General features: G+C 42.1%; 2 protein-coding genes, 3 non-coding genes and 2 pseudogenes across 10 annotated transcripts in view; all 7 read left to right on the plus strand.

The window, feature by feature from the left end:
• The window catches only part of LOC139561434 (uncharacterized), a 50,057-nt gene extending 47,783 nt beyond the window's left edge, over positions 1–2,274 (plus strand). For all 5 annotated transcript variants that reach the window (XR_011672132.1, XM_071378527.1, XM_071378524.1 and 2 more), the window contains 4 exons: positions 398–450; positions 1,196–1,243; positions 1,629–1,673; positions 2,143–2,274. Coding sequence is in view for 4 of the 5 variants with exons in the window: in XM_071378527.1 (XP_071234628.1) it covers positions 398–450; positions 1,196–1,243; positions 1,629–1,673; positions 2,143–2,241 (245 nt within the window). In the remaining variant the exon portion in view is untranslated. The remainder of the gene's footprint in view (positions 1–397; positions 451–1,195; positions 1,244–1,628; positions 1,674–2,142) is intronic.
• Positions 501–570, plus strand: LOC139561963 (small nucleolar RNA SNORD31; annotated as a pseudogene).
• Positions 2,275–9,840: 7,566 nt separating the features above from the next.
• LOC139561435 (piggyBac transposable element-derived protein 4-like) lies at positions 9,841–26,041 on the plus strand. Of its 2 annotated transcripts, XM_071378529.1 has the most exons (7): positions 9,841–10,079; positions 12,567–12,609; positions 17,167–17,214; positions 17,522–17,569; positions 17,819–18,601; positions 18,955–23,804; positions 24,828–26,041. In XM_071378529.1, the coding sequence occupies exons 5-6, from the start codon at positions 18,420–18,422 to the stop codon at positions 20,738–20,740; spliced, it is 1,968 nt and encodes a 655-aa protein (XP_071234630.1). In that variant the 5' UTR covers positions 9,841–10,079; positions 12,567–12,609; positions 17,167–17,214; positions 17,522–17,569; positions 17,819–18,419; the 3' UTR covers positions 20,741–23,804; positions 24,828–26,041. The 2 variants fall into 2 exon arrangements, with proteins under 2 accessions (XP_071234630.1, XP_071234629.1); XM_071378528.1 differs by lacking the exon at positions 12,567–12,609.
• On the plus strand, positions 17,382–17,445 carry LOC139561941 (small nucleolar RNA SNORD29). Its single transcript, XR_011672260.1, has one exon. It is a non-coding gene; the product is annotated as a small nucleolar RNA SNORD29 (small nucleolar RNA).
• On the plus strand, positions 23,180–23,308 carry LOC139561982 (small nucleolar RNA SNORD22). Its single transcript, XR_011672291.1, has one exon. It is a non-coding gene; the product is annotated as a small nucleolar RNA SNORD22 (small nucleolar RNA).
• On the plus strand, positions 24,323–24,392 carry LOC139561954 (small nucleolar RNA SNORD31; annotated as a pseudogene).
• LOC139561966 (small nucleolar RNA SNORD31) lies at positions 25,792–25,865 on the plus strand. The gene has a single exon (XR_011672275.1). It is a non-coding gene; the product is annotated as a small nucleolar RNA SNORD31 (small nucleolar RNA).
• Positions 26,042–27,773: the final 1,732 nt, after the last annotated feature.

Genomic DNA, 27,773 nt, shown 5'->3' on the forward strand with positions numbered 1-27,773 from the left:
ACTGAGGGAACTACAAATACCATGGACTCTTAACTACAGCGCACACCCACCACATGGAACATTCTGGATGTATGTGATGAAATGACATCCCCAGTTGGTTGGCTTCTGTCCGGTGCTCTGTGGCTGGCATCAACGCAGGTTTCCCATCGGTCCTCCTGTGGGTTGGGCAGACACTGACAAGCCTGCTCTTGTTTGTGCGGGCAGGGGTAAGGTGTGCTGCCTGCCTGGAGGGAGGGTGTCTGGGTGGGGAGCTTGTAGGCAGACCTTGGACTACTGGCTGGATGGCTACAATGACTGAGCCCCCTTGGTCTGATCTCGTCTCAGAATGCTCTGCATATAGTCTGCAGTACCTAATGTACTTGTGCATAATGTTTAATTTGGTATCTGTTCCTTCCAGGTCGTAACTGTTCCAGCCTGGCCACTGGAGAACTGTTGCTGCACTACCTCAAGGTGTGTAGGATCAACTTTGATCTGTTGCCATTAACTTCTGTCCTTTATAATGTAGAAGTGATGATTTCCTGTTACCGCCCCAGTCTGATGTTAAGCTGACTGATTGGTTACTGAACTGATCTATACTCTAGAGCAGTGTTTCACAATCCTGGTTCTGGGGACCTAGATGTAAGGCTTCGTTTAGACACAGCTCAATTCTGATCTTTCACTAATTGGTCTTGAGTAATCAGATCAGTAAAGATCTGGTGTGATTGTTAAACACCAATTAGTGGAAATCTGAATTGGTTTGCCTGTGTAAACGCAGCATTATTCACCTAATTCAATCAAGGGTTTGAGTGTAATCAGGTGTAGGGTGGTATTCAGGTTCTCACTGGCAGTGCTGTCCCAGCATATTAACACTTAACACGTTGAGCTGTCAATTCTGTGCTGTAATTAGATCACCTGATCAACAGTGAGGGACTCACAATGCTCTGGTCTCATTCTTGTAAACAAACACCATGTGACTGGACCTACTGTAAAATACATAAGTAGCTATCAATATAAACTTCATAGAAATAATCTAAATGTTATTGGTGAAACCCTGTTTTCCAAATACTCTGGTATACCACCCAAGCCTAGTTCATGGGGGGACACTTGTTGACAGTTTTGGGTCCCCAGGATTAGAATACACTGCTATAGACTGATCTCATGTCTGACTACAAGGTCTTACAATGTCACTTCATGCTTTTCTACTTTCTCCCTCTAGATTTCTGCCCCCCTGGTTGAGGTCCTAATGTCTGCCGTGTTCGGAAAGGTGTGACTTTTGACAGCATTGTAACGCTCCACATTAAGCATTCTGGAATGTTGTAAATGATGAAGCTTGTACCCTAACACACCAGTCGGGTGGCAATCCTGTCCTGTGCTCTGGGCTGGATAAAGGTCTGGCCTCCCATCGGCCCTCCTGTGGGTTGGGCAGACACTGACAAGCCTGCTTTTCTGTTTTTGGGCAGGGGTAAGGTGGTCTGCCTGCCTGGAGGGAGGGTGACTGGGTGGGGGCTTGATCCCAGACCCTGGACTGCTGGCTGGATGGCTGCAATGACTGAACTTAACACTCCTGATCTGGTTTCAGAATGCACTGAATGTAGTCTAGTAAAATAAGATTGGAATTATTTGGTTTTAAAACTGTTCTGTCTTTTTAGAGCTCGTTGGCTGCTGAAGTGTTGCTGTGCTGGTGGAGCGGGAAGGTGTGTAGTGGGAATGACTTACTTAAAGTATTATAATACACTGAGTATAGAGGACATTAAACCTTCCTAATATTGAGTTTGCCCTCAGAACAGCCTCAGTTGTCTACAAGGGGTCTGAAAGCGTTCCACAGGGATGTTGGCCCGTGACACAACTGTTGGTCGGCATTGGAGTCAAGTTAGCTGGATGTCCTTTGGGTGGTGGACCAGTGTTGATACACATAAGAGACTGTTGCTCTTGACAAACCCAGCAGTGTTTCATTTGAGCTAAACCGGTCCACCTGGCACCTACCATACCCCATCCAAAGGAATTTAAATCCTTTGTATTGCCATTCTCAACTTTTGGCCAAGACTATGTATTATAATGGAAAAGGGGGGCAGATCAATATTAGGAAGATGTTGTTAATGTACTGTTGGATGTTTCTCTTTGATCATCACACTGACCCAAGTCATCTCACTATTTTCCCTCTAGCTCTCCTGTTGTACACTGGCACGCCCTCTTGGTCATCAAGGAAGTGGGACGTCTTGTTGGAACTGGGGAAAACCAGGCCAAGTCAATTCAACCCTGTGACTGTTATGATGTGTAAATAAATCTACAAATTAATGCTTGTCCAATTTTTCTTTCTCAGTGGTAGTAAATCAGACTTGGTGAATTTGGCCATTTTGAATGAACCATGTGGTCTGAAATCAATACTGAACAATGTGACATTTCCTTCATATCATTATGTAGTTATTCTAGGTGGTTATAAACATGCACACGTTATGGGGATTGACATTGTTCACTGGCTATAGAAAGTTGACTGAATTATTTCAAGCCGTTGTGTTTTTGGGAGGAATTTATTGTGAGATGCATGTTTCGTCATGGAGTGTACTTTAACGATACGGTGGGACAATTTTATAGCTAATGTATGGAACAGACTTGGTTTACACTGATATCAAAACCGCTGAAGATGGTGGCTAAATAAAGCGTTAATTCAAAGTAAATTCCGGTATATTTAACGGGTGGTATGGACATTAATGTTCCAGCTTGTAGTCCCGAAATCCCCCCAAATGAGTTACCTCTGGTTCTTTCAACCATACCTACGGTGGACACAGTAGGGTTTTTCACCATGTAGCGCCATTAACCCCATCTGTTGGCCGTGAAGCACAGTGGTAGAGAATTTGGGCTCACTACAAGGTATGAGCTTTTGCGCTTGAGGCTAGTTTCCCGGACACAGATTGAGCCTTACCCGGGACTTTATATTAGAATTTTGGTGAATAACAGGAGAAAAAAGCCGTCCTGTACAGTTCATATTGCGTGCCGTTTAGTACTGGTCTGCGTCACACCAGCCATACGGGACCGATCATATTTTCCTGCAAGCATAAATTGGCTTTTAGGAGATTCTACATTTTGAGATCAGTTAACTTGACCATTATAGCAGGGGCTTTTAATTTCAGTACAAATGCTTCAATTGTATGACCGTTAGCTGATCTCAGAAAAAGGTTTACGTCTGAATTTACCACAGATCTTGTTTTCAGTGTTGATGTCAAAACATTTTCCCATAGGATTTGTCCAACGAACCGTGGCGGAGTTGGTGCCCAACAAGATGCCATTACTAACTGCTCTCTATAGCAGCTGGGTCTGGTCTACCTAGTTAATTGAATGCAACACATTTTCCAGCGAATGATAGTCCCGCTTCCCATCCGTCTCAAACCTCATTGTGCCATTTTTGTGTGATGTTTTGTCTCCACCTTCTTGCCTTTTGTGCTGTCGTCTGTGGCCACTAATGTTTGTACCATGTTTTGTGCTGCTACCATGTATTGTTGCTACTATGATGTGTTGCTGCCTTGCTATGTTCTCTTAGGTCTCTCTGTATGTACTGTATTTATTTTGAATCGCAGGCTCCGTCCCCGCAGGACGCCTTTCGCCAATTGGTAGCCGTCATTGTAAATAAGAATTTGTTATTTTGCCTAGTTAAAGGTTAAATAAAAAAATCAGCTCACCCTTTTTCTACATCTATCCTCTTCTAGTTAGTAGGATACAATACCTGTATGTTTCTAGTGGTGAACTGGGATAGTGCAGCAGAACACCACTGGATAGAATACCTGTATGTCTCTAGTGGTGAACTGGGATAGTGCAGCAGAACACCACTGGATAGAATACCTGTATGTCTAGTGGCGAACTGGGATAGTGCAGCAGAATGCATCTGTCCTATAATCTTTGCCATAAATTAATCTTTGCCACCAACACTAACCATGGTGGGGTGACTGAATTTAATATACAGTTACACACCAAAACTAACCATGGTGGGGTGACTGAATTTAATATACAGTTATACACCAACACTAACCATGGTGGAGTGACTGAGTTTAATATACAGTTATACACCAACACTAACCATGGTGGGGTGACTGAATTTAATATACAGTTATACACCAACACTAACCATGGTGGGGTAACTGAATTTAATATACAGTTATACACCAACACTAACCATGGTGGGGTGACTGAATTTAGCAGTTACATACCAACACTAACCATGGTGGTGTGACTGTATTTAATATACAGTTATACACCAACACTAACCATGGTGGGGTGACTGAATTTAATAAATGGTTACACACAAACAGTAACCATGGTGGGGTGACTGAATTTAATTTGCAGTTATGCACCAACACTAACCATGGTGGGGTGACTGAATTGAATAAATGGTTACACACAAACACTAACCATGGTGGGGTGACTGAATTGAATAAATGGTTACACACAAACACTAACCATGGTGGGGTGACTGAATTTAATAAATGGTTACACACAAACACTAACCATGGTGGGGTGACTGAATTTTAATAACAGAAACATTAAAGTGAAGCACTGGTTGGCAGAAAACCAATAAACCACTGTAAACAGTTATTGCTCAGTATGATGGTAAAGTCATCAAAAATATGAACAATTATAAAACTATGAATATCTTTCCATTATTTTTTTTACATGTAGACAATGCCAAAATAAATACAAAATTGTTTCTGGATGCTCAACACAAAAAGTACAGTTAATGTTAACGTCTTTTTTGAGTTTCTTCAGGTAATGATTCGCAGGGTAATACATATGGATCATTCTGAAAGAGACCTCTGACCTTGTTAACAAGCAGGTATTTGTCTGGTAATAACCAGACTTTTTCCCCCAACAGATATTAGTGACCAATGTATTTCAGTAAGTTGTGACATAGGGAATGGATACAATATCCCTTTGAAATAAAGCACGTATAGATCTGTTGTTCTGAGGGAGCAAGGAGAAACACATTTTCCCTATCAACTGGATTAAGCGAGGGTAGGTCAAGAAGGTGGGGTCTGGCTACACCTCTAAATAACATGAGAGTTCCAGATGGAATAGCATCAAAGACTATTATGGCGAACTCTCTCGGTGTAACAGGGATATTGTAACGAGATAAAAATTCCTCATAATTCAGTAACAATCCTTCTGCATTAAAAAGTTGACTCACCAGCAGGATATGATTATTGAACCAGTTCTTAGAAAATGAAGACTTGTTTCTATACAAAATATCCTTATTGTTCCAAATGAAATACCGATGCGGGGAAAAATGTTGTTTATATATTAACGATCACGCTAAGAATACTTGTCTATGAAAAGCTGATAATTTTGTAGGAATCTTATCAATGTTATAGTTACAAAGTAACATAAAATTGAAGTCACCAAAACGAGAGAAGATATGAGAGATGAAATTCCAAATTGAAGTTGGATTCTTTAAGAAATGTTTAGCCCAATTTATCTTAAGTATTATTCGAAGTTGGAAAATAAAAAAAATTGAGCCCACCATATTCATATGTGTACATAACGACAGATTTCCTAATATAATGTGTACGATTTTTCCAGATGAAGTTGAAAAGCATCTGGTCAACCGCTTGACCTATTTTGATGTCAAGATGGAGGGACTGGGCTGCATAAGTAAGTCTGGAGATACCTTCAGCTTTAGAAAGCAATACTCAACCTTTCAAGGATAAATCCCTCTGCAACCAATGGTTCAACTTCTTTTTTTCAATAATAGGTATGAAATTTAATGAGCATCTTTCCTGTTGATCCTTAGACATGGTAATCTCAAGGTATGTTACTTTTTCCTTGACTGGAATATTGCAGATAGAGGGTATCACACAGTCTTTAACAGCAAACAATTCACACTTATTAAGGTTTAGGCAAAGACCAGATGCTTTGGAAAAAATATTTAGCACATCGACTTCTCTAGGAATCTGGTCAGCATCTTTCAAAAAGAGGGTGATGTCATCTACAAGCTGACTGATGATAATATCTCTGTCAGCAATAGAGATCCCTTTTAATAATATCTCTGTCAGCAATAGAGATCCCTTTTAATAATATATCTGTCAGCAATAGAGATCCCTTTTAACAAAATCTCTGTCAGCAATAGAGATCCCTTTTAATAATATCTCTGTCAGCAATAGAGATCCCTTTTAACAAAATCTCTGTCAGCAATAGAGATCCCTTTTAATAATATCTCTGTCAGCAATAGAGATCCCTTTTAATAATATCTCTGTCAGCAATAGAGATCCCTTTTAATAATATCTCTGTCAGCAATAGAGATCCCTTTTAATAATATCTCTGTCAGCAATAGAGATCCCTTTTAATATCTCTGGATTTAACAAAACTTGTTGGGTTGCAAGCAGGAAAAGGTAAGGCGTAATTGGGCAACCTTGCCTAATTCCTCTTTTCAAATCAAATCTAGGAGAAGTGCCATTTTTTTATTTATTTTTATTTTACCGTTATTTTACCAGGTAAGTTGACTGAGAACACGTTCTCATTTGCAGCAACGACCTTGGGGAATAGTTACAGGGGAGAGGAGGGGGATGAATGAGCCAATTGTAAACTGGGGATTATTAGGTGACCGTGATGGTTGAGGGCCAGATTGGGATTGACTGGAACTGTTCTCATTCATATAAAGAGTTTTAATAGTACTTCAAAATAATTCCCCAAAACCAAATTTCTCAAGGCAGAGAAATAGAAACTCATGTTCCTATGTATCGAAGGCTTTATAAAAGTCTAAGAATACAATAAAACTATATTGGAAGATTAAATCAGAATAGTCAATAAGGTCAAACACCAGTCGAATATTATTACATATATGTCTATTCTTCATGTCTTTGACCCAGATTGGGTCTCTTCTATAATTGAGTCCAATACTGCCTTCATTCTTTTTGCAAATATAGAGGTTAATATTTTGTAGTCGTTTTTGAGCAGACAGATTGGACGCCAATTATCGAGGAAAAGCAAGTCTTAGAGCTTAGAGATTAATAGAGCTTAATGTAATCAGACCTTGAGTCTGATTGGGAGGGAGAGCATTATTGGGGTGGCAGGTAGCCTAGTGGTTAGAGCGTTGGACTAGTAACCGAAAGGTTGCAAGATCAAATCCCTGAGCTGACAAGGTAAAAATCTGTTGTTCTGCCCCTGAACAAGGGCCTGTTTCCTAGGCCGTCATTGAAATTAAGAATTTGTTCTTAACTGACTTGCCTAGTTAAATAATACTTTAAAAAAAAATATTTACAATGCTTTCAGAAAAGACCTCTAACAGAAATGGGGCTAACTGTTGAGGAAAATGTCTTGTAAAACTCGGCAGTCCCAGGAGACGTATTATTTTTAAGGTGTTCAATAGAATAAATGATCTCTTCAACTATAATAGGGTCACCACACTGTTCCATTTCAGCCTACCCAATTGATTTCACATCCACCAGAGAGTAAAAAAAAAAAAGAGTTGAGGACACCTCACAATACTTAGAACTATATAAATTCCTGTAGAAGTTGCAACTAAAGTTAGAGATTAATTAGGGACCATCTGTGATGAGAACAGTCATTTTGATTGTTGAATTGTATTATATTTAGAGTGGTATTTTTCTAACCTGAAAAAAATAAGATTCATTTTGTTCACCCTCCTCTAGCCACTTCTTCCTAGATCTGACAAAGGCTCCCTCTGCTTTCAGTTCATACAGGCTCCCTCTGCTTTCAGTTCATACAGGCTCCCCCTGCTTTCAGTTCATACAGGCTCCCTCTGCATTCAGTTTATACTGGCTCCCTCTGCTTTCAGTTTATACTGTCTTCCCCTGCTTTCAGTTCATACAGGCTCCCTCTGCATTCAGTTTATACTGGCTCCCTCTGCTTTCAGTTTATACTGTCTTCCCTCTGCTTTCAGTTCATACAGACTCCCTCTGCTTTCAGTCTATACTGGCTCCCTCTGCTTTCAGTTCATACAGGCTCCCTCTGCTTTCAGTTCATACAGGCTCCCTCTGTTTTCAGTTCATACAGGCTCCCCCTGCTTTCAGTTCATACAGGCTCCCTCTGCTTTCAGTCTATACTGGCTCCCTCTGCTTTCAGTTCATACTGGCTCCCTCTGCTTTCAGTTCATACAGGCTCCCTCTGCTTTCAGTTCATACAGGCTCCCTCTGCTTTCAGTCTATACTGGCTCCCTCTGCTTTCAGTTTATACAGGCTCCCTCTGCTTTCAGTTCATACAGGCTCCCTCTGCTTTCAGTTCATACAGGCTCCCCCTGCTTTCAGTTCATACAGGCTCCCTCTGCTTTCAGTCTATACTGGCTCCCTCTGCTTTCAGTTTATACAGGCTCCCTCTGCTTTCAGTTTATACTGTCTCCCTCTGCTTTCAGGTTATACATATCATCCAACTTGTGTTGTAGCTCAAACAGAACAGACGTGTCCTCCTCAGAGACTTTCAACAGGCTTTTGAACAAGAGAGGTGATCTTTGTAATTACACTTTCTTCTTCAGCTCTCCTCGTCTTGGCAACAATACTCCCCATATTTTCCAACCTCATTTAAAAAGCTCCCAGTTATTGCTGTATGAATTGTCATTTATAGACTTGTTCCAGAAGTGTGTAATTAAATTATCTCCATTTTGACCAACTCATGTTTTAATATAGAGCTATTAAGCTTCCAGTTGGATGCTCTGCCAATGCCATTATCAGAGGTAAACAGTGTAATGTCAGTATTAATAACTCTATGATCAGTAAGGGGAGTGGACAGGATATTAACAGAAATAGTATGTTTATCAAAACATTTAAACACCAAACCCAAGATGAGACTTGTCATTAGGAAACTTTACTCTCCAAATATCTATAATATCAAACCTTTCCATAAACTGCCTCAAACTTCATAGAAGTGGACTGTCCCGGAGACCATCTATCAATTAAATTATTCTGAGAAATATTGGGGAATGGGGAAAAACCACGCTGGTTGACTTGACAAACATACAAGACGAACTGGCACAGAGAGACAGGAAACACAGGGATAAATACACTGGCACAGAGAGACAGGAAACACAGGGATAAATACACTGGGGAAAATAAGCGACACCTGGAGGGTGGTGGAGACAATCACAAGGACAGGTGGAACAGATCAGGGTGTGACAGCCTTTCTAGGAAGCTGGAGGTTTGCTTGGGGTTATAGGCAAAGAAGGAAAATCCTCGTCTGACACAGTAAGTGTCATAGAGTCTGTCAGGCCAGTATAGTTGTGGCAGTTGTCAATCAAAGCATTTGTCTCCTGTGTAACAATGTTGGATGATGCCTGAGCATTGCAGGCTGAGGAGGTAGCTGTAAGATTTCTCTTTCTGTCAGCACGCTGTGACATTTTGGAAAATATCTTAATTCACCAATAACCTGTTTTTAGCAAGCAAAGTATTACTTTGGTAGTTCAAAATAATACAATTGACTATCTTTCAAAAGTTGGTATGCAGCGCTCGGTAGGAAGTGTGTACTCAAGTTGCCATCTTGGAGCCTCCTCTCGATTGCAAATAAGTTAGAAATTGTGCTACTAATGCACGTCTCGTAAATGTGTTTTTGTGTGGTTATCTTCTGGAAATTGTAGAAATAAAACATTTTTCCTTCAGAAGTTCCAGCTAGGCAGGCTAACTGATTAAAAATCATGACGTCAGACGTCATCAGTGGGCGTTAGTTAATTCATTTGCTAGGTATCATACAGTAGGCGTATATTAATAATTCTGTATTTAATTTAAGTAGACTTGCACTCATAATTGACCGTAGTTCACATAAAGTACCCATCATCGCGGGATGAACGAGTGTCGAATTTCCGGCCAAGGGTTGTCCGTTTAAAAATCATTCATTCATTCCATTAAAAATCATGACGTCAGACGTCATCAGTGTGCGTCTACTTAATTGACGGCTGAGGGGATAGGGTGTATTTTAAATGTTTGGATCTTAGCCAGAGAGATATTATATATATGAAGAGATATAGATATATATATATATATGAAGAGAGGGATATCAACATCTAGTCATTCAATAATTTTCATTCGTGTGTTTACTCCTCCGTATGTGTAAACGTTTTCATTATTCTCCTTTCAAGATGCCGACGACTCGGTGGAGAAAGTGCCGCTCCGGTAAGCTACTTGTTACTGAAATGTCAGCATTTTGCTGCCATGGTACAATTAAGCAATAATGCCATCGAAGCCGGTGTTTGGAGGATATATTGGCACGGGTTTTGTTCGTCGATGGACAGTAAACCGTGCCAATATATCCTCCAAACACCGGCTTCGAGGGCGTATCCCTTTTATACAACGGGTTACCAACATATTCAAATAATGATTGACATATTTTCATTAACGTTATTTAGCTGAATTTATTCATACTATTTAATTCTTCCTCAAACTATAGTACCAAGTCGGCTGGTCGTTCGTTCTATTGGTTCGTTTGCCAATGACGCGACCCAGTCAGTCTTTGTTTTGTATCTATGGACGGGACCCAGTCAGTCTTTGTTCTCTATCTATGGACGCGACCCAGTCAGTTTTTGTTCTGTATCTATGGACGCGACCCAGTCAGTTTTTGTTCTGTATCTATGGACGCGACCCAGTCAGTTTTTGTTCTGTATCTATGGACGCGACCCAGTCAGTTTTTGTTCTGTATCTATGGACGCGACCCAGTCAGTCTTTGTTCTGTATCTATGGACGCGACCCAGTCGGTCTTTGTTCTGTATCTATGGACGCGACCCAGTCAGTCTTTGTTCTGTATCTATGGACGCGACCCAGTCAGTTTTTGTTCTGTATCTATGGACGCGACCCAGTCAGTTTTTGTTCTGTATCTATGGACGCGACCCAGTCAGTTTTTGTTCTGTATCTATGGACGCGACCCAGTCAGTTTTTGTTCTGTATCTATGGACGCGACCCAGTCAGTTTTTGTTCTGTATCTATGGACGCGACCCAGTCGGTCTTTGTTCTGTATCTATGGACGCGACCCAGTCGGTCTTTGTTCTGTATCTATGGACGCGACCCAGTCGTTCGTTCTAAATGTTCCATTGTCATACTGGCTGTCAACGTTCTTACCCCCTGCTTGCTTGCTAGCTAGCTAATGTACAGTCATGTCACAGTGCAGACAGAATAACAACTGTAGCTGCATTTGTTTAAACTGTTTTCTAGTGACATTTAACAATGAGCTAATGAGGCACGATTAAATCTGACATAGAAAATGTGCCCTTTCGTTAGGACTCTGTTGTTCAGAGGAGCTAGCCAACAACACAACTTCAAATTTAAGCTGGAAAGACCGCAAACTAGCCGCACTTCGTTTCGTTGGACTTTTTTTTTCAAGTGACATTTATTTTTGTATATCCATAAAAATGATGCCAACTGATTAATAATTTCGACTGGCTGAGAAACGCTGCCTGCCTCTCTCAATTCAATTCAAGGGCTTTACTGGCATGGAAAACATGTAAACATTGCCAAAGCAAGTGAAGTAGATAATAAACAATACACTCACAGAAGTTCCAAAATAATAGCGACATTTTGTCATATGTCTATATACAGTGTTGTAATGATGTGAAAATAGTTAAAGTACAAAAGAGAAAATAAATAAACATAAATATGGGCTGTATTTACAATGGTGTTTGTTCTTCACTTGTAACATGTCCCAAATCTTGCTGCTGTGATTACACATGGTGGTATTTCACCCAGTAGATATGAGAGTTTATCAAAATTGGGTTTGTTTTCAAAGTCTTTGGATCTGTGTAATCTGAGGGAAATGTGTGTCTCTAATTTGGTCATACATTTGGCAGGAGGTTAGGAAGTGCAGCTCAGTTTCCGCCTCATTTTGTGGGCAGTGTGCACAGCCTGTGTCCCCTCTCTCTCGTCCTGACCCCAACAAGTTCATTACTATGGGACAGCTGGAGATCGAATTTGAATATTGAAACAATGTTGCAAATGTCAGAGAGACAGACAGCAAGGTTTATACAAATCTGTCCTGTTGAAAACTAAATGTTAGTATAAAAGAAATGTGAGAATGTCTAGATGCTTTTTTATAGTGGAGATTAAGTTAACTTCCCTGCTTGGGCTGATGAGACAGGGGTTTGCGCAGTCAGAGTAAATGGGCATTTTAACATCATAGATTTAGCCGGTGGTCATTTGGGGAATAGACACCGGCTGGAATGCGCTTTCAACCAATCAGCATTCAGGATTAGACCCACCGTTGTATAATGACATTCTGCAGTAGTAAAATGATGCAAGCAAATGTTAGTTTGCCAACTGGCTAGTTTGGTGGTTTTTGTTATCACCTAGTTTCCCACGTGCCATGTTGGTGTTAGCTATCAGAATAGCTTTCCAGTTAGGAGTGACTGCACCATCACTCTCTTACCGAATCAGCCTTTGAAGAAGAAACTTACCAGATTCTGAGTAGCATTTGGCCCCTGATTAGACTGTCGTTGCTGCGCTAATGGCACCCTATTCTCAATAGTGTACTACTTATTAACGTTGATCTGGTCAAAAGTAGTTCACTGTTTTGGAAATAAGGTTCCATTAGCGACTATATCAATGTCGGGTTCTATATGCCTGCGTGTTGCCTGTTCATAAAGGGACCTCCCTAACTTTCCCCCTGATCAACAGAAATGCAGGACAGATGCCAGGGAAGTCCAGAACACATTGACCTGTGAGTGCATTGACTTACCACTAGGAACATTGGCTGTGTCCTGCTTTTAAAATTTATTTAATTTAACCTTTTTATTTAACTTGGCAAGTCAGTTAAGAACAAATTCTTATATTCAATGATGGCCTACCAAAAAACATCCTGGGGGATGGGGGCCTGGGATTAAAAAAGTAATAATAAATACAATATAAATATAGGACAAAACACACATCACAACACAGAGAACTAAGATGACAACATAGCAAAACATGGCAAGACAACATGGTAGCAACACAAAACATGGTACAAACATTATTGGGCAAAGACAACAGCAAGAAGGTAGAGACAACCATACATTACACAAAGCAGCCACAACTGTCAGTAAGAGTGTCCATGATTGAGATAAACTGGCCAGTTTGTGGCATCTCGTTCCAGTCCGCTAGCTGCAGCGAACTAAAAAGAGTGACCCAGGGATGTTTGCTTTGGGATCTTTAACAGAATGTGACTGGTAGACCGGGTGTTGTATGTGGAGGATGAGGGCTGCAGTTGATATCTCAGATAGGTGCCCCCCCCAAGAGGGTTTTATAAATAAGCATTAACCAGTGGGTCTTGTGATGGGTATACAGAGATGACCAGTTTACAGAGGAGTATAGAGTGATGTCATATAAGTAGCATTGGTGGCAAATCTAATGGCCGAATGGTAAAGAACATCTAGCCGCCTGAGTACCCTTAGCTGCCGATCTATAAATTACGTCTCCATAATCTAGCATGGGTAGGATGGTTATCTGAATCAGGGTTAGTATGGCAGCTGGGGTGAAAGAGAAGTGATTACGATTGAGGAAACCAAGTCTAGATTTAACTTTAGCCTGCAGCTTTGATATGTGCTGAGAGAAGGACAGTGTACCGTCTAGCCATACTCCCAGGTACTTGTATGAGGTGACTACTTCAAGCTCCAAACCCTCAGAGGTAGTAATCACACCTGTGGGGAGAGGGGCACTCTTCTTACCAAACCACATGACCTTTGTTTTGGAGGTGTTCAGAACAAGGTTAAGGGTAGAGAAAGCTTGTTGGACACTAAGAAAGCTTTGTTATAGAGCATTTAACACAAAATCTGGTGAGGGGCCAGCTGAGTATAAGACGGTATAATAGAAAAAATTGAAACAGGCCTATAACAGTTAGGATCAGCTTGATCTCCCCCTTAAAAAAAAAAAAAAGATCAACCGTGGCTGCCTTCCAAGCAATGGGAACCTCCCCAGAAAGGAAAGGCAGGTTAAAAGTCATAGATAGGCTTGGCGATGATGGGGGCAGATACCTTAAAGAAGGGTCAAGTTTAAGGAGCGCCTTTAGTACCTCGGACTCAGTGACTGCCTGCAGGGAGAAACTTTGTAGCGGGGCAGGGCAAAAAGAGGGAGAAGCATCGGGGAGAGTCACATTAAAGGGGTGGGAGATGAGGGAATGTTGGGCGGGCAAGGAGACATGGCTGAGTCAAATAGGAATCCTGACTTAATGAAGTAGTGATTTAAAGAGCACAGCCATGTGCTTCTTTTTTTGTAATTATAGTTTTTATTTTCTTTCACATTACTACAACAATGCAATTTAATTACATTTAGCAGTAAACAATAACTTGACCGACTTGAATATACAGTGCACCGGGAAGCACCCAGACCCCACGCCCCGCCACATCCCCACTCGAAAACGGACCAAATAACAAATCCATTCTAGAGCAAGGCTGCAATGCAAGGAAATGTGGAAAAAGGTCAAGGGGCGTGAACACCCCCCGAATGCACCCCCCTGAATGCACCACACACACAAAGATCTAAAAGGAAGCAAACTTTTAATTTTTCACCCACAACCCCCCCCCCCCCCCCCCCCCCATAACAACTATTACAACAAAAGGAAAAACTAAAGTGAAAACTCACCCCTCAGTCATCTATTTCTGCATGTATATGTACATGTCTATTAGATTGTTACATATTGTCTTCACTCTTTCTCTGAGAGGAAATGGCCCCAAATGTCAGAAAAGGTTTCAAGTTTGCCATTAATTTCATAAAGCAATCTTTCATATGAAGCTGTTTCTGCCAAGAGTGTGCAAAGCTGTCATCAAGGCAAAAGGGTGGCCACTTTGAAGAATCTAAAATATATTTATTATTATTTAAAAAAAAAATTGGTTACTACATGATTCCATATGTGTTATTTCATAGTTTTGATGTCTTCACTATTATTCTACAATGTATAAAATAGTAAAATAAAAACCCTTGAATGAGTTAGTTTGTCCAAACTTTTGACTGGTACTGTAAAGCCCAGAGATAATCATATATAGAGCACTACTACCCTGGTTTATGGTCAACAGTAGTGCATAATATAGAAATGTGGTGCCATTGGAACGGTCATGAACACCAGTGAAAAAAACACAAATGGAACTCACCAGCACACACATTCCTATTCCAAAATGGAACTCACCAGCACACACATTCCTATTCCAGAATGGAACTCACCAGCACACACATTCCTATTCCAGAATGGAACTCACCAGCACACACATTCCTATTCCAGAATGGAACTCACCAGCACACACATTCCTATTCCAGAATGGAACTCACCAGCACACACATTCCTATTCCAGAATGGAACTCACCAGCACACACATTCCTATTCCAGAATGGAACTCACCAGCACACACATTCCTATTCCAGAATGGAACTCACCAGCACACACATTCCTATTCCAGAATGGAACTCACCAGCACACACATTCCTATTCCAGAATGGAACTCACCAGCACACACATTCCTATTCCAGAATGGAACTCACCAGCACACACATTCCTATTCCAGAATGGAACTCACCAGCACACACATTCCTATTCCAGAATGGAACTCACCAGCACACACATTCCTATTCCAGAATGGAACTCACCAGCACACACATTCCTATTCCAGAATGGAACTCACCAGCACACACATTCCTATTCCAGAATGGAACTCACCAGCACACACATCCCTATTCCAGAATGGAATTCCAAGTGGAGATTATCTTCAGATGCCTTGAAGTCAGGAAGTCATGTCACAAGTAATGCAGACCTGAGCAAAGAATACATCCATGTTAGTGACTTACTAGTCTGTATATTACTACAAGAGGCTTTGGAACACAGGGCAAGGAGGCCATCAGATCAAAGTTAGCATCACCAAAAATCAGATATATGCTTGTCATTGAGGATCATCATTTACAGCCAGTCACGTGTGAGTCAGTTACTACGTCCTGAAAGTCCACCCCAAAGTGCACTTCCCTATTTAGTTGTAAATCCATGGCAAACTGTCAAGTGCACACAAAGATACTTAGGGATTTTGGGCACAGGACCTTAATCTACTTTCCCAGTCGGTTAAAGTCATGGATACATTTGTAACCATATACTTCATAGCTGCGCTAATGCTAGTTAGCATTCACTTACAAAACTACCTTTTAACTTCTCTCAAACTGGACACAGAAATTGGGCCATCACGGATGGAAGATCTGCATGGTGTCAGTGGGCCATCACGGATGGAAGATCTGCATGGTGTCAGTGGTCCATCACGGATGGAAGAGCTGCATGGTGTCAGTGGGCCATCACGGATGGAAGAGCTGCATGGTGTCAGTGGGCCATCACGGATGGAAGAGCTGCATGGTGTCAGTGGGCCATCACGGATGGAAGAGCTGCATGGTGTCAGTGGTCCATCACGGATGGAAGAGCTGCATGGTGTCAGTGGTCCATCACGGATGGAAGATCTGCATGGTGTCAGTGGTCCATCACGGATGGAAGATCTGCATGGTGTCAGTGGGCCATCACGGATGGACTAACATTTTTCTCTCGGGTGATAGAACTCCCCACAGTCTCATTGAGTCTTTATGCTACGAATGCTGCCTATAATTAATCATTTGGGTTTACAGTTGACATCATTATTGTAGTAGATTAAGCAAGATTATAGTCCAAACATATATAATTCTGTATTATGGTTATAGTAGGGATACATGTATATGTGTGTGTGTGTATATATATATATATATATATATACAGTATATATATATATATTATTTTAGTTTTCACTCTAACAGCAATAGTGGGTAGACCACACCAGGCGTGTTTAGGCCATGCGTGACGGGCGCAACCCAAAGTGTTATTCAGTAAATGTTATTTTACTGTTATGACCTCTGCCAGTCTTTCTTTGTGTGTTTTGTCCTCCGTTTACATACATGAACAGTCTAATTCCAAAAGACATGAATCAGTCTACATGAGAAAGGTCTTCGTGAGAATAATGATCAGCCTGTCTTTATGTTCAATGTTTTTGGTTGATCTATGACATGTCGTATTGCCTACTACATGATTCCATATCTGTTCGTAGTTTTGATGTCTTCACTATTATTGTAGAAAATAGTGAAAATAAAGAAAAACCCTTGAATGAGTAGGTGTGTCCAAACTTTTGACTGCTACTGTATGTCTTGTGTTTTGTGAAGCTACTGTTTGATCTGATGGGCTCTATTTAAGAACCTTCTATCCTCTCACAGAAGCCAAACTATAACTAACATTCTTTTGTGATTCCTTCTATAGAATACCTGATTCCAGACCACGACACTGATGCGCTTTGTGAAAATTCAGGTTGGTGAAATGTTAAGACACTAGTACCCCACTTCCCTTTATAGTGCACGACCTTAGACCAGGACCCATGCACTATAAAGGGAATAGGGTGTGACTTTGGATGCAGGCAATTTCACTAGCCCCTTTTGACTGGCTAACTACAAGATGGCTACCGGGACGTGCTACAGTCCCAATGATGATGAACTTAGCTCACTTTGAACCGATGTGAAACGACATGAACTACTGAGTGACTGTATATAATGCAACAGTTAGTCATCGATTTCTCAATCATCACACTAATAAAATGTTTACCTTTGGTTCTTTAAAGTTTGAGTGCTGTGGTCAGTGGAATTGCAGCTTGGACTCCAACATACTGGTAAGTTGTGGTTCTGAAACTGTCCTAAATGGTGCCCTCTATAGTACACTACATTTGACCAGAGCTTTATGGGCCCTAGTCAGAAGTAGTGCACTAGAAAGGGAGGTCTTTCCCAGAATAACAATCGTTCTCTGCAACCACATTGTAAACCTTTTTATAATCTCGTTTGTCTGAATTCCTGTTGATGTTAAATGACCTGACACCCTGCTGAGTAGTCTAGTTAAATGTCCTCTTTTTTTTGTTTTACAGTTGACTGTTCTGAAACAAGATGGCTGTTCTGGGCTGCTTTTAAACCTGTCCTGAAATCTGGACAGTTGCTGCTCAGTATGTGACTAGAAAGGCATTCTAAACAACTTTCCGGGACATCGACATGTCTTATATCATCAGAAAGCTTAAATGTTTGTTAATCTAACCGCAGTGTCTAATTTACAGTAGCTATTACAGCGGGACAAAATACTATGCTATTGTTTGGGGATAGTGCACAACATCAGAACACTTATCAATGCAACTTGATACATTCACCTCTGACATATTGGCTACACAACACGTCAATTAGCATAATGAAGGTAAGCCATTGTTAGGCACCAATGAGACCAGCGGTGTTCACTTGATTGACAGAGTCTTGGTCCAAGGACCACCTATCATTTTGAAAGCGATCAAGCTAGATAGCCAATGAGCTGGGCTTTCCAGCAGCATGTGAACGCCTTTTGTACTACAAACAACCGTCATGCTAGAGCTGTGGGCAACAGTGTTCATTCTCTGGTGAAAGCAAACAGGACTCACGGTGGTTAATGATACGCAGTGGTTCGTTCTCTTCTACAAACTTTTCTCAAAACTAAAAAAAGAAAACATGGCTACTACTAGTGGAAAAGCTACATTGAAGTCCAAGTTGACAAATTTGGATGAGAACATTGCAGAAATGGACTGGGAGAGTGACACAGAACTCATGGATGAGGACTCCATGAGTGAATACAGTTTTGATTCCAATGAGGAAGAAATATTTTTGGAAGGAGAAGATCCACTTTTAGATCAGTAAGTAAAATAGGTTTTTGCTTCTCATGCTAATGCAGATGTTTAAATGGTTGCATATTCATTTGAGATATATATATATATATATATAGACCTGAGGCATACAATGTATTAGCATAGCCCAAGTGTATTTTCTGTTGGATATGACATGCTGTTGTTTTTGAGTGTCTTATTGCTTATTGGTCCACATATTTCATCATAGTGATTGTGTTCCCCATACTCTATATAATATAGATGAGTGTTGTGTATTTGATGTATTGATGCAGTGCTCACTCCCTGCTAAAATAAAGGTTAAATAAAATAAGTATTAGGAAACTTGAGTTCTAAACATTTAATTTATATTTTATCCTCAATAGAGGTAGAGACTCCGATGACCTCTGGGAGCCATCTCCAAAGAAACCACATTCAAGTCCATCCCACACTCATTCAAACATAGGAACTGGTTCCTCCAGTCTGACCCCTGCTGCTGTCTCTGGCTCCACAGCCACCCGGCCATCTAGAGGTGTTATGAGTCCAGACCAGAAGCGGAGGAGGGCCAGTGTACCAGCGGCAACTACCACCGAGGGAGAGGACCGTTGGCGCACTGTGCTAGAGGATGATGTGGAGCCACTTCGACCAACATTTCGACCTAAAAGGCAGCCAGGACCTCAGCTGGACATGACTGGAAAGTACAGCCCCCTTCATCTTTTCCAGATGTTTTTCTCCTCGTCAGTTCTTGATTTGCTTGTGTCGAACACCAACAAGTATGGGGCTAAGAAGCAAGCAGGCAAGAAAGAGGCATGGAAGCCCATTTCCATCCAAGACCTGTACTGTTACATCTCACTGGTCATTTATATGGGGCTTGTGAAGTTGAAAACCCTGAAGGACTACTGGAGAAGCTCAAGACTCTACCAACTGCCTTTCCCTACAACTGTCATGTCTGGTAAGAGGTTTCTGACCATCTCGCGGGCGCTTCATATCAGTGACCCACAAGCTGACGACAACAATGACAAGAAGAAGGGCACAGCAAGCTTTGATAGGCTCTGCAAAATCAAACCTCTCTACTCCAGCATTGTTGAGGCCTGCAAGACCCATTTTCAGCCTTCCCAGAACCTGTCCATCGATGAGAGGATGGTAGCCTCAAAGGCCAGAATTGGCATCAAACAATATATGCCTAACAAGCCAACAAGATGGGGTTACAAGCTGTTTGTTTTGGCAGATTCTGCATGTGCCTACACTTGGAATTTCTTTGTTTATGAGGGGAAGTCCATCTCAGCCACCGGTATGGGACTTGGTTATGATTCCGTTATGAAATTATTGGATCTTCCACTGCTGGGGACGGGCTATAAACTGTTTGTGGATAACTTTTACACAAGCCCTACCCTGTTTATAGACCTGAGGAAGCTGAATGTATGGTCTTGTGGAACCATTCGTCCCAACGGAGTGGGTTTTCCCACAACAAAAGTAAACGACATGCCTAAGAGGGCTGAAAGGGGTACCATACGATGGATTCGTAAAGATGACCTGCTCTTTGTGAAGTGGATGGATGCCAGAGAGGTGGTCATGTGCTCCAGTATCCACAAATCGTACAGTGGCGATCACATCCGCAGGCGTGCTAAGGACGCTAATGGGACATGGACCAAGAAAGATGTCCCCGTTCCAGCTGCTGTGAAGGATTACAATAAGAGCATGGGAGGTGTGGACCTGTCAGACGCTCTGATAGGCTACTACAATGTTCTCCACAAGACAAAGAAATGGTACAAGACATTCTTCTATCACTTCATCGACATTGCTGTGGTGAATGCATTCATCCTCCAGAAGGAAAAGGCTAAGATCTGTGGACAGACCCCCATGACACAGCTAGCCTTCAGAGAGCTGCTCATCCAGGAGCTTGCTGACTGCGGCACAAAGTCCACTGCAGCACCTTCTGTCCGCTCTACCTCTGTCCTCTCTACTCCTGCCTCCAGTGATGTTCACCTGCCAAAATACATCACTGCAGACCTGAATGTGCCTCAGGGCCAAAAGGGCTCAGTAGGTAGGCGTCGTTGTACTCTGTGCCACAAGAAATCTCCAATCGCCTGCAGTACTTGTGCAGTTACCCTCTGCTTTACAACAGAGAGAGACTGCTATGGGCCTTGGCATCAGCAGCTCAATCTGGTGTAGAGGTGTTACCCTCTGCTTTACAGCAGAGAGAGACTGCTATGGGCCTTGGCATCAGCAGCTCAATCTGGTGTAGAGGTGTTACCCTCTGCTTTACAGCAGAGAGAGACTGCTATGGGCCTTGGCATCAGCAGCTCAATCTGGTGTAGAGGTGTTACCCTCTGCTTTACAACAGAGAGAGACTGCTATGGGCCTTGGCATCAGCAGCTCAATCTGGGGTAGAGGTGTTACCCTCTGCTTTACAACAGAGAGAGACTGCTATGGGCCTTGGCATCAGCAGCTCAATCTGGTGTAGAGGACTGTGGGTGTTCTGAATACTCTAATTGTAAGTATTGTTTTTTCTCCCTCAGTTTGTGGTGTGTTACACTTCTGACATTAGATCAGTGTTGGCTGCTAACTTGGCTGTTTATCTTAAATCACTTCTGTGTTTTGGGAGGCATTGGTTCACCATTCTCGTCACGTCTCCTGTTAGTAACTTTTATGTCGGGATGCTAATGATCCATTACGTATGACATTCCTGGGAGTGTATAAACTTGAAATGTGTGCATGTATTTTTATTTATTTTTATCCCGATATTCTTTGTATCCAATTGTCTCATCGCTGCAATTCCCGTACTGACTCGGGAGAGGCGAAGGTCGAGAGCCGTGCGTTCTCCGAAAACACAACCCAGCCAAGCCTCACTGCTTCTTGACACAATGCCTGCTTAACAAGGAAACATCCGCACCAATGGGTTGGAGGAAACACCGTACACCTGGCGAACGTGTCCGCGTGCTTTGCGCCCGGCCCGGACCAGAGGAGTCGCTAGTGCGAGATGGGACGAGAACAACCCGGATGACTCTGGGCCAATTGTGCGCCGCCCCATGGGTCTCCCGTTCACGGCCGGCTGGGACAGAGGCACAGCTCTGCATTTTAGACCACTCGGGAGGCTACCTTAACATCAGTATTACCATTTTAGTATATTCTCTATAGGTATGTACTTTAAAATGGACAAATTTGGCCACTTGGGTACATTTTTGGGAAAACTCGTGAGGGACACCTGGGAAACTTCATACTAAATATTATGTACTTCACTCATTTTTGACTGTTTCAGTATGAAACTGTGCACACACGTTGTCCTGTTGGGGACAACAACAACAAATATAGAAAACCGATGTTTTTTGTTTTGATCTATTGTGTTATTCTCCTGCATTATTCTCACCCCTCCACAAACTTCAAAGTGGTTCCATTCAAATAGTATCAAGAATCAGCATATCCTTTCTTCAGGTCCTGAGCTACAGGCAGTTAGATTTGGGTATGTGATTTTAGGTGGAAATTGAGATGGATCCTTACCTATGCAGGTATGGATCCATTTTGTCTAAATGGATATTTTATAATTTTATTTTTATTTTTTAATATTTTTTTATCCCCTTTTCTCCCCAATTTTCGTGGTATCCAATCGCTAGTAATTACTATCTTGTCTCATCGCTACAACTCCCGTACGGGCTCGGGAGAGACGAAGGTCGAAAGTCATGCGTCCTCCGAAGCACAACCCAACCAAGCCGCACTGCTTCTTAACACAGCGCGCCTCCAACCCGGAAGCCAGCCGCACCAATGTGTCGGAGGAAACACCGTGCACCCGCCCCCCTCGGTTAGCGCGCACTGCGCCCGGCCCGCCACAGGAGTCGCTGGAGCGCGATGAGACAAGGATATCCCTACCGGCCAAACCCTCCCTAACCACACTAAGCCAATTGTGCGTCGCCCCACGGACCTCCCAGTCGCGGCCGGCTGCGACAGAGCCTGGGCGCGAACCCAGACTCTGGTGGCGCAGCATAGCACTGCGATGCAGTGCTCTAGACCACTGCGCCACCCGGGAGGCCCTAAATGGATATTTTAACACCAGTATTTAATTTGTCCTTAAAGTGGTAGTTCAATGTTCAATTTAAAGTTTGTCCTTTTTTAAAAATATAAATGTATTGGTATGTACATAACATTTCCATACAACTTTTTTTACTTGTACAGTTTAGCTGAACGCAACATGTTTGAGGGATCCCGTCCTTCTGCTGAACATGATGAATATTCTCTTTGGAATCTGGTTCGTCTGAACTCCTGTTGAGAAAAGGAATAGCTGACTTCAGCAGAGGGCTACGTAACCTGTCATAAAGGCTACATATGTTATGTCTAACCCCTCCATGTGCCTGCCTGGTATCTGGTCCCCAGCAAGACATTATCTTGAAGCTTTTGTCTTAGGTTTCCTCTGTGGCTGAACAAGGAGCCATGATGCCAACTAGACTGGTGAGTTTTGGTTAATGAGTACGTTCGGTAATTGTCATGGGAAATTAATCTCTAGTCCTTGTATCTTAACCAGAGCCTCTGCCTTAGCCACAAGCTACAACCAGTCTAGTATTAAAACTCACTGCAAACAAGAGTGAACTGTTGATGTTTGGTAGTCGTGGTGACTCTGGCTCCTAGTGATGACACCCGCACGCGTCTTACGCCTTGCGTCGACGACAGAACCTGCAAAGGTGACCCACTGGCGTTGCCAGGGCAACAACAAGGGGACAGCTCGTTGGGGTTACCAACTGTCTGATGGGACCAGAGACTCACACAAAATATCATTTGGCTTTGCATTGTCGATCCAAGATGGCTGTCATTTGATTTAATATCAAGAAGTAGATGCAGAATCATTCATGAAATGCTAGTAGCTGCACAAGTGACTGGGGTGGAATGGGCCACTCAGGATGTAGTCAGTTAATTTATATTTTCATGCAGTACCATCAATACAGTTTAAGCAGGATTGAGGTTAGAATACTGACTTCCAAATAACTAGTGTCCTGATGTAGTACAGGGCCCTTGTCAGCACTTTCCCATATTTAGTCTCTCAGGGTGGTAGTGCTGGTCTAGGATCAGTTGTCTTTTAGATAGTCGTTTTACCTCCACAGCTGATTGGTTACCCCTCTGATCTATCAGACAATAAAGCAGTCTTTAATGTAGTGCTGTTCAGCATGTTTATTTGGATTCTTCTCCTTCAGGTCCTGATGGTGGTACCAGACTGGTCACTAGAAGATGCCTGTTACTGAACTACCACAAGGTGTGTATGATCGACTTCTGTCCTTAATAATGTAGAAGTGATGATTTCCTGTTCCCGCCCCAGTCTGATGTTAAGCTGACTGCTTGGTTACTGAACTGATCTATAGAGATGGGGCTACTTTGCTGTACTGCTGTTTATCACATTAATATAGATAGATAATCTCCTCTTCCAGGTCCTGACTGTTTAATTCAAGTTATTGCATTCTATGCTACTTCCTGATGTTCACCCAATAAGATTGCAGCAGTCTGTCCACTCCTGGCTGAACGCAAGGTGCAACATAAGGAATTAGCATTAGCCATTCTAGCGTTGTGTAAGAAAATGATTAAGACTGCATATTTGCTGTTTTGGATGGTTTTCCATTTAAAGCTTGTTCAGGAGGAAATTTATCTTTGCAGCCTGAATGGAGGTGGTCACTAGGGAACACTACTCTCTCGAGCTGGGCAGATCATGTTGGGATGCCAGGGGACAAACTGAATAATAGATGTGACAGGAATAATGGTGCCACCTGCTGGCTGGTTAGTAGAAGTGATGATTTCCTGTTACCGCCCCAGTCTGATGTTAAGCTGACTGATTGGTTACTGAACTGATCTATACTCTAGAGCAGTGTTTCACAATCCTGGTTCTGGGGACCTAGATGTAAGGCTTCGTTTAGACACAGCTCAATTCTGATCTTTCACTAATTTGTCATGAGTAATCAGATCAGGAAAGATCTGGTGTGATTGATCCCATCACCAATTAGTGGAAATCTGAATTGGTCTGCCTGTGTAAACGCAGCATTATTCACCTAATTCAATCAAGGGTTTGAGTGTAATCAGGTGTAGGGTAGTCTGGGGCAGGGGTAAGGTGGGCTGCCTGCCTGGAGGGAGGGTGTCTGGGTGGGGGCTTGACCTCAGACCCTGGACCACTGGCTGGATGGCTGCAATGACTGAACTAGACACTCCTGATCTGGTTTCAGAATGCTCTGAATGTAATCTAGTAATCTAAGATTGGGATTATTTGGTTTTAAAACTGTTCTCTTTTTAGAGCTCATTGGCTGCTGAAGTGTTGCTGTGCTGGTGGAGCGGGAAGGTGTGTAGTGGGAATGATTTACGGTTCCAGTATTATAATGCACTGCAGAATATCAATCTGTCCCTGATGTTTTTCCTGGAGAGAAGTGGCTTCTTTGCTACCCTTCTTGACACCAGGCCTCAAAGTATTTTCCTCTCTGTGCGTGCAGATGCACTCACACCTGCATGCTGCCATTCCTGAGCAAGCTCTGTACTGGTGGTGCCCCAATACCGCAGCTGAATCAACTTTAGGAGACGGTCCTGGCGCTTGCTGGACTTTCTTGGTCGCCCTGAAGCCTTCTTCACAACAATTGAACCGCTCTCCTTGAAGTTCTTGATGATCCGATAAATGGTTGATTTAGGTGCAATTTTACTGGCAGCAATATCCTTGCCTGTGAAGCCCTTTTTGTGCAAAGCAATGATGATGGCACGTGTTTCCTTGCAGGTAACCATGGTTGACAGAGGAAGAACAATGATTCCAAGCACCACCCTCCTTTTGACGCTTCCAGTCTGTTATTCGAACTCAATCAGCATGACAGAGTGATCTCCAGCCTAGTCCTCGTCAACACTCACACCTGTGTTAACGAGAGAATCACTGACATGTCAGCTGGTACTTTTGCGGCAGGGCTGAAATGCAGTGGGAATGTTTTTTGGGGATTCAGTTCATTTGCATGGGAAAGAGGGACTTTGCAATTAATTGCAATTCATCTGATCACTCTTCATAACGTTCTGGAGTATATGCAAATTGCCATCATACAAACTGAGGCAGCAGGCTTTGTGAAAATTAATATTTGTGTCATTCTCAACTTTTGGCCAAGACTGTATATGTATTATAATGGAAAAGGGGGGCAGATCAGTATTAGGAAGATGTTGTTAATGTACTGTTGGATGTTCCTCTTGGATCATCACACTGACCCAAGCAATTTGTTATAAACTACATACTCTGACGTGATGAGTCATCATTACCGCCCCAGTCTGATGTAACGCTGACTGATTGGTTACTCTCTGATCAAGTCATCTCAGACCTTGTGTATTAGTACCTACAGTATCACCAGGGTTTAATTCTCACTATTTTCCCTCTAGCTCTCCTGTTTGGTCAGCAAGGAAGTGAGACATCTTGTTGGAACTGGGGAAAACGAGGCCAATTCAACTCTGACTGTGTTTTGATGTAAAAATAAATCTACAAATTAATGCTTGTCCTATTTTTCTTTCTCGGTGGTAGTAAATCAGACTTGGTGAATTTGGCCATTTTGAATGAACCATGTGGTCTGAAATCAATACTGAACAATGTGACATTTCCTGTCATCTCCAATCTTTATGTAGTTATTCTAGGTGGTTTTAAACATGCAGATGTAACGATTGACATTTTTCACTGGCTACAGAAAGTTGACTGACTTTAATTATTTGAATCCATTGATTTGTTATTGGAAGGATGTTATTGTGAGCAGCATGTTTAGTCATTGAGTAGGCTTCAACGACACGATGGGACAGTTTATAGATAATATATGTAATAAACTCAGTTTACGCTGCAAAAAATACCGCCAAATATGGTGTGAAAATAAAGCGTCCACTCAGGCTCTTTACCATGGGGCGAAAAGTAAATTCCGGTATATTTAACTGGGTGTGTATCATGGACATCAATGTGCCATCTTGTAGTCTCGAAACCCTAAATGGGTTACCTCTGGTTCGTTCAACCATTCCTAAGGTGGAAAGAATAGGGTTTTGGGATCGACGGCGAAAACGGGGGTTATAATGGCGCTGCATGGGTCAACATGTTTGCGTTGGTCGTCAAGCATTTACGGTGATATAGTGTCTACCGAAGTCGGGTCATTCATGATTTAGAGCTGTTAAGGAAGTGAGTTTGTGTTTATACAGGATTTACCGTCAACCAATCGTATCAATGCAGAGGTATTTGGAGCCCCGAATTGTTACACAATGAGGCGCACAGTGGTAAGAACCTCAATTTGGGCTCTGACTACAAGGTAATTCAGTGTTTGCTCTGATTGCACTACCTCAAAAAGTAACCTATACAATATTGGTTACTGAGATTAAATGTGTTTTCTTTTGGGACCAGTTTCCCGGACACAGATTGAGCCTAATCCGGGACTGCATTTACATTAGAATTTTGGTGAATAACAAGAGAAAAAAGCCGTCCTGTACAGTATATATTGCGTGCCGTTTAGTACTGGTCTGCGTCACACCAGTCATATGGCACCGATCACATTTTCCTGCAAGCATAAATAGGCTTTTAGGAGATTCTACATTTTCTGAGATCAGTTAACATGACCATTATAGCAGGGGCTTTTAATTTCAGTACAAATGCTTCAATTGTGTGATCGTTAGCTGATCTCAGAAAAAGTTTTACGCCTGAATTTACCACAGATCTTGTTTTCAGTGTTGATGTCAAAACATTTTCGAACCGTGGCGGAGTTTGTGCCCAACAAGATGCCATTACTAACTGCTCTCTATAGCAGCTGGGTCTGGTCTACCTAGTTAATTGAATATAAAAAAATGTCCAGCGAGTGGTAGTCTTGCTTCCTCTTCCGTCGCCATCCTCACTTTTTCTACATCGATCCTCTTCTAGTTAGTAGGATACAAAACCTGTATGTCTCTAGTGGTGAACTGGGATAGTGCAGCAGAACACCACTGGATAGAATACCTGTATGTCTCTAGTGGCGAACTGGGATAGTGCAGCAGAGCACGCCTGGATAGAATACCTGTATGTCTCTAGTGGTGAACTGGGATAGTGCAGCAGAATGCAAGTCCTATAATATTTGCCATTAAGTGTTTCAGCAAAATTTGATCAGGAATGAAGACTATTAGTGTATGCGACAATGTATATTAAAAATAAGATTATTGTTATAAAATGCCTTTTATCACTCAGATGTAAAATTAAAAGGTCTTAGCCTGAGACATTGGACAT

This window comes from Salvelinus alpinus, chromosome 31, assembly GCF_045679555.1.
Source record: "Salvelinus alpinus chromosome 31, SLU_Salpinus.1, whole genome shotgun sequence".
NCBI lineage: Eukaryota > Metazoa > Chordata > Actinopteri > Salmoniformes > Salmonidae > Salvelinus > Salvelinus alpinus.

What these genes read in the sequence shown, in the direction of transcription:
- LOC139561435 (XM_071378529.1), top strand. Translation starts at nt 18,420, where the DNA reads ATGGCTACTACTAGTGGAAAAGCTACATTGAAGTCCAAGTTGACAAAT. An exon ending in GAAGATCCACTTTTAGATCA is followed by an intron (nt 18,602 to 18,954) that starts GTAAGTAAAATA and finishes TATCCTCAATAG; the next exon opens with AGGTAGAGACTCCGATGACC.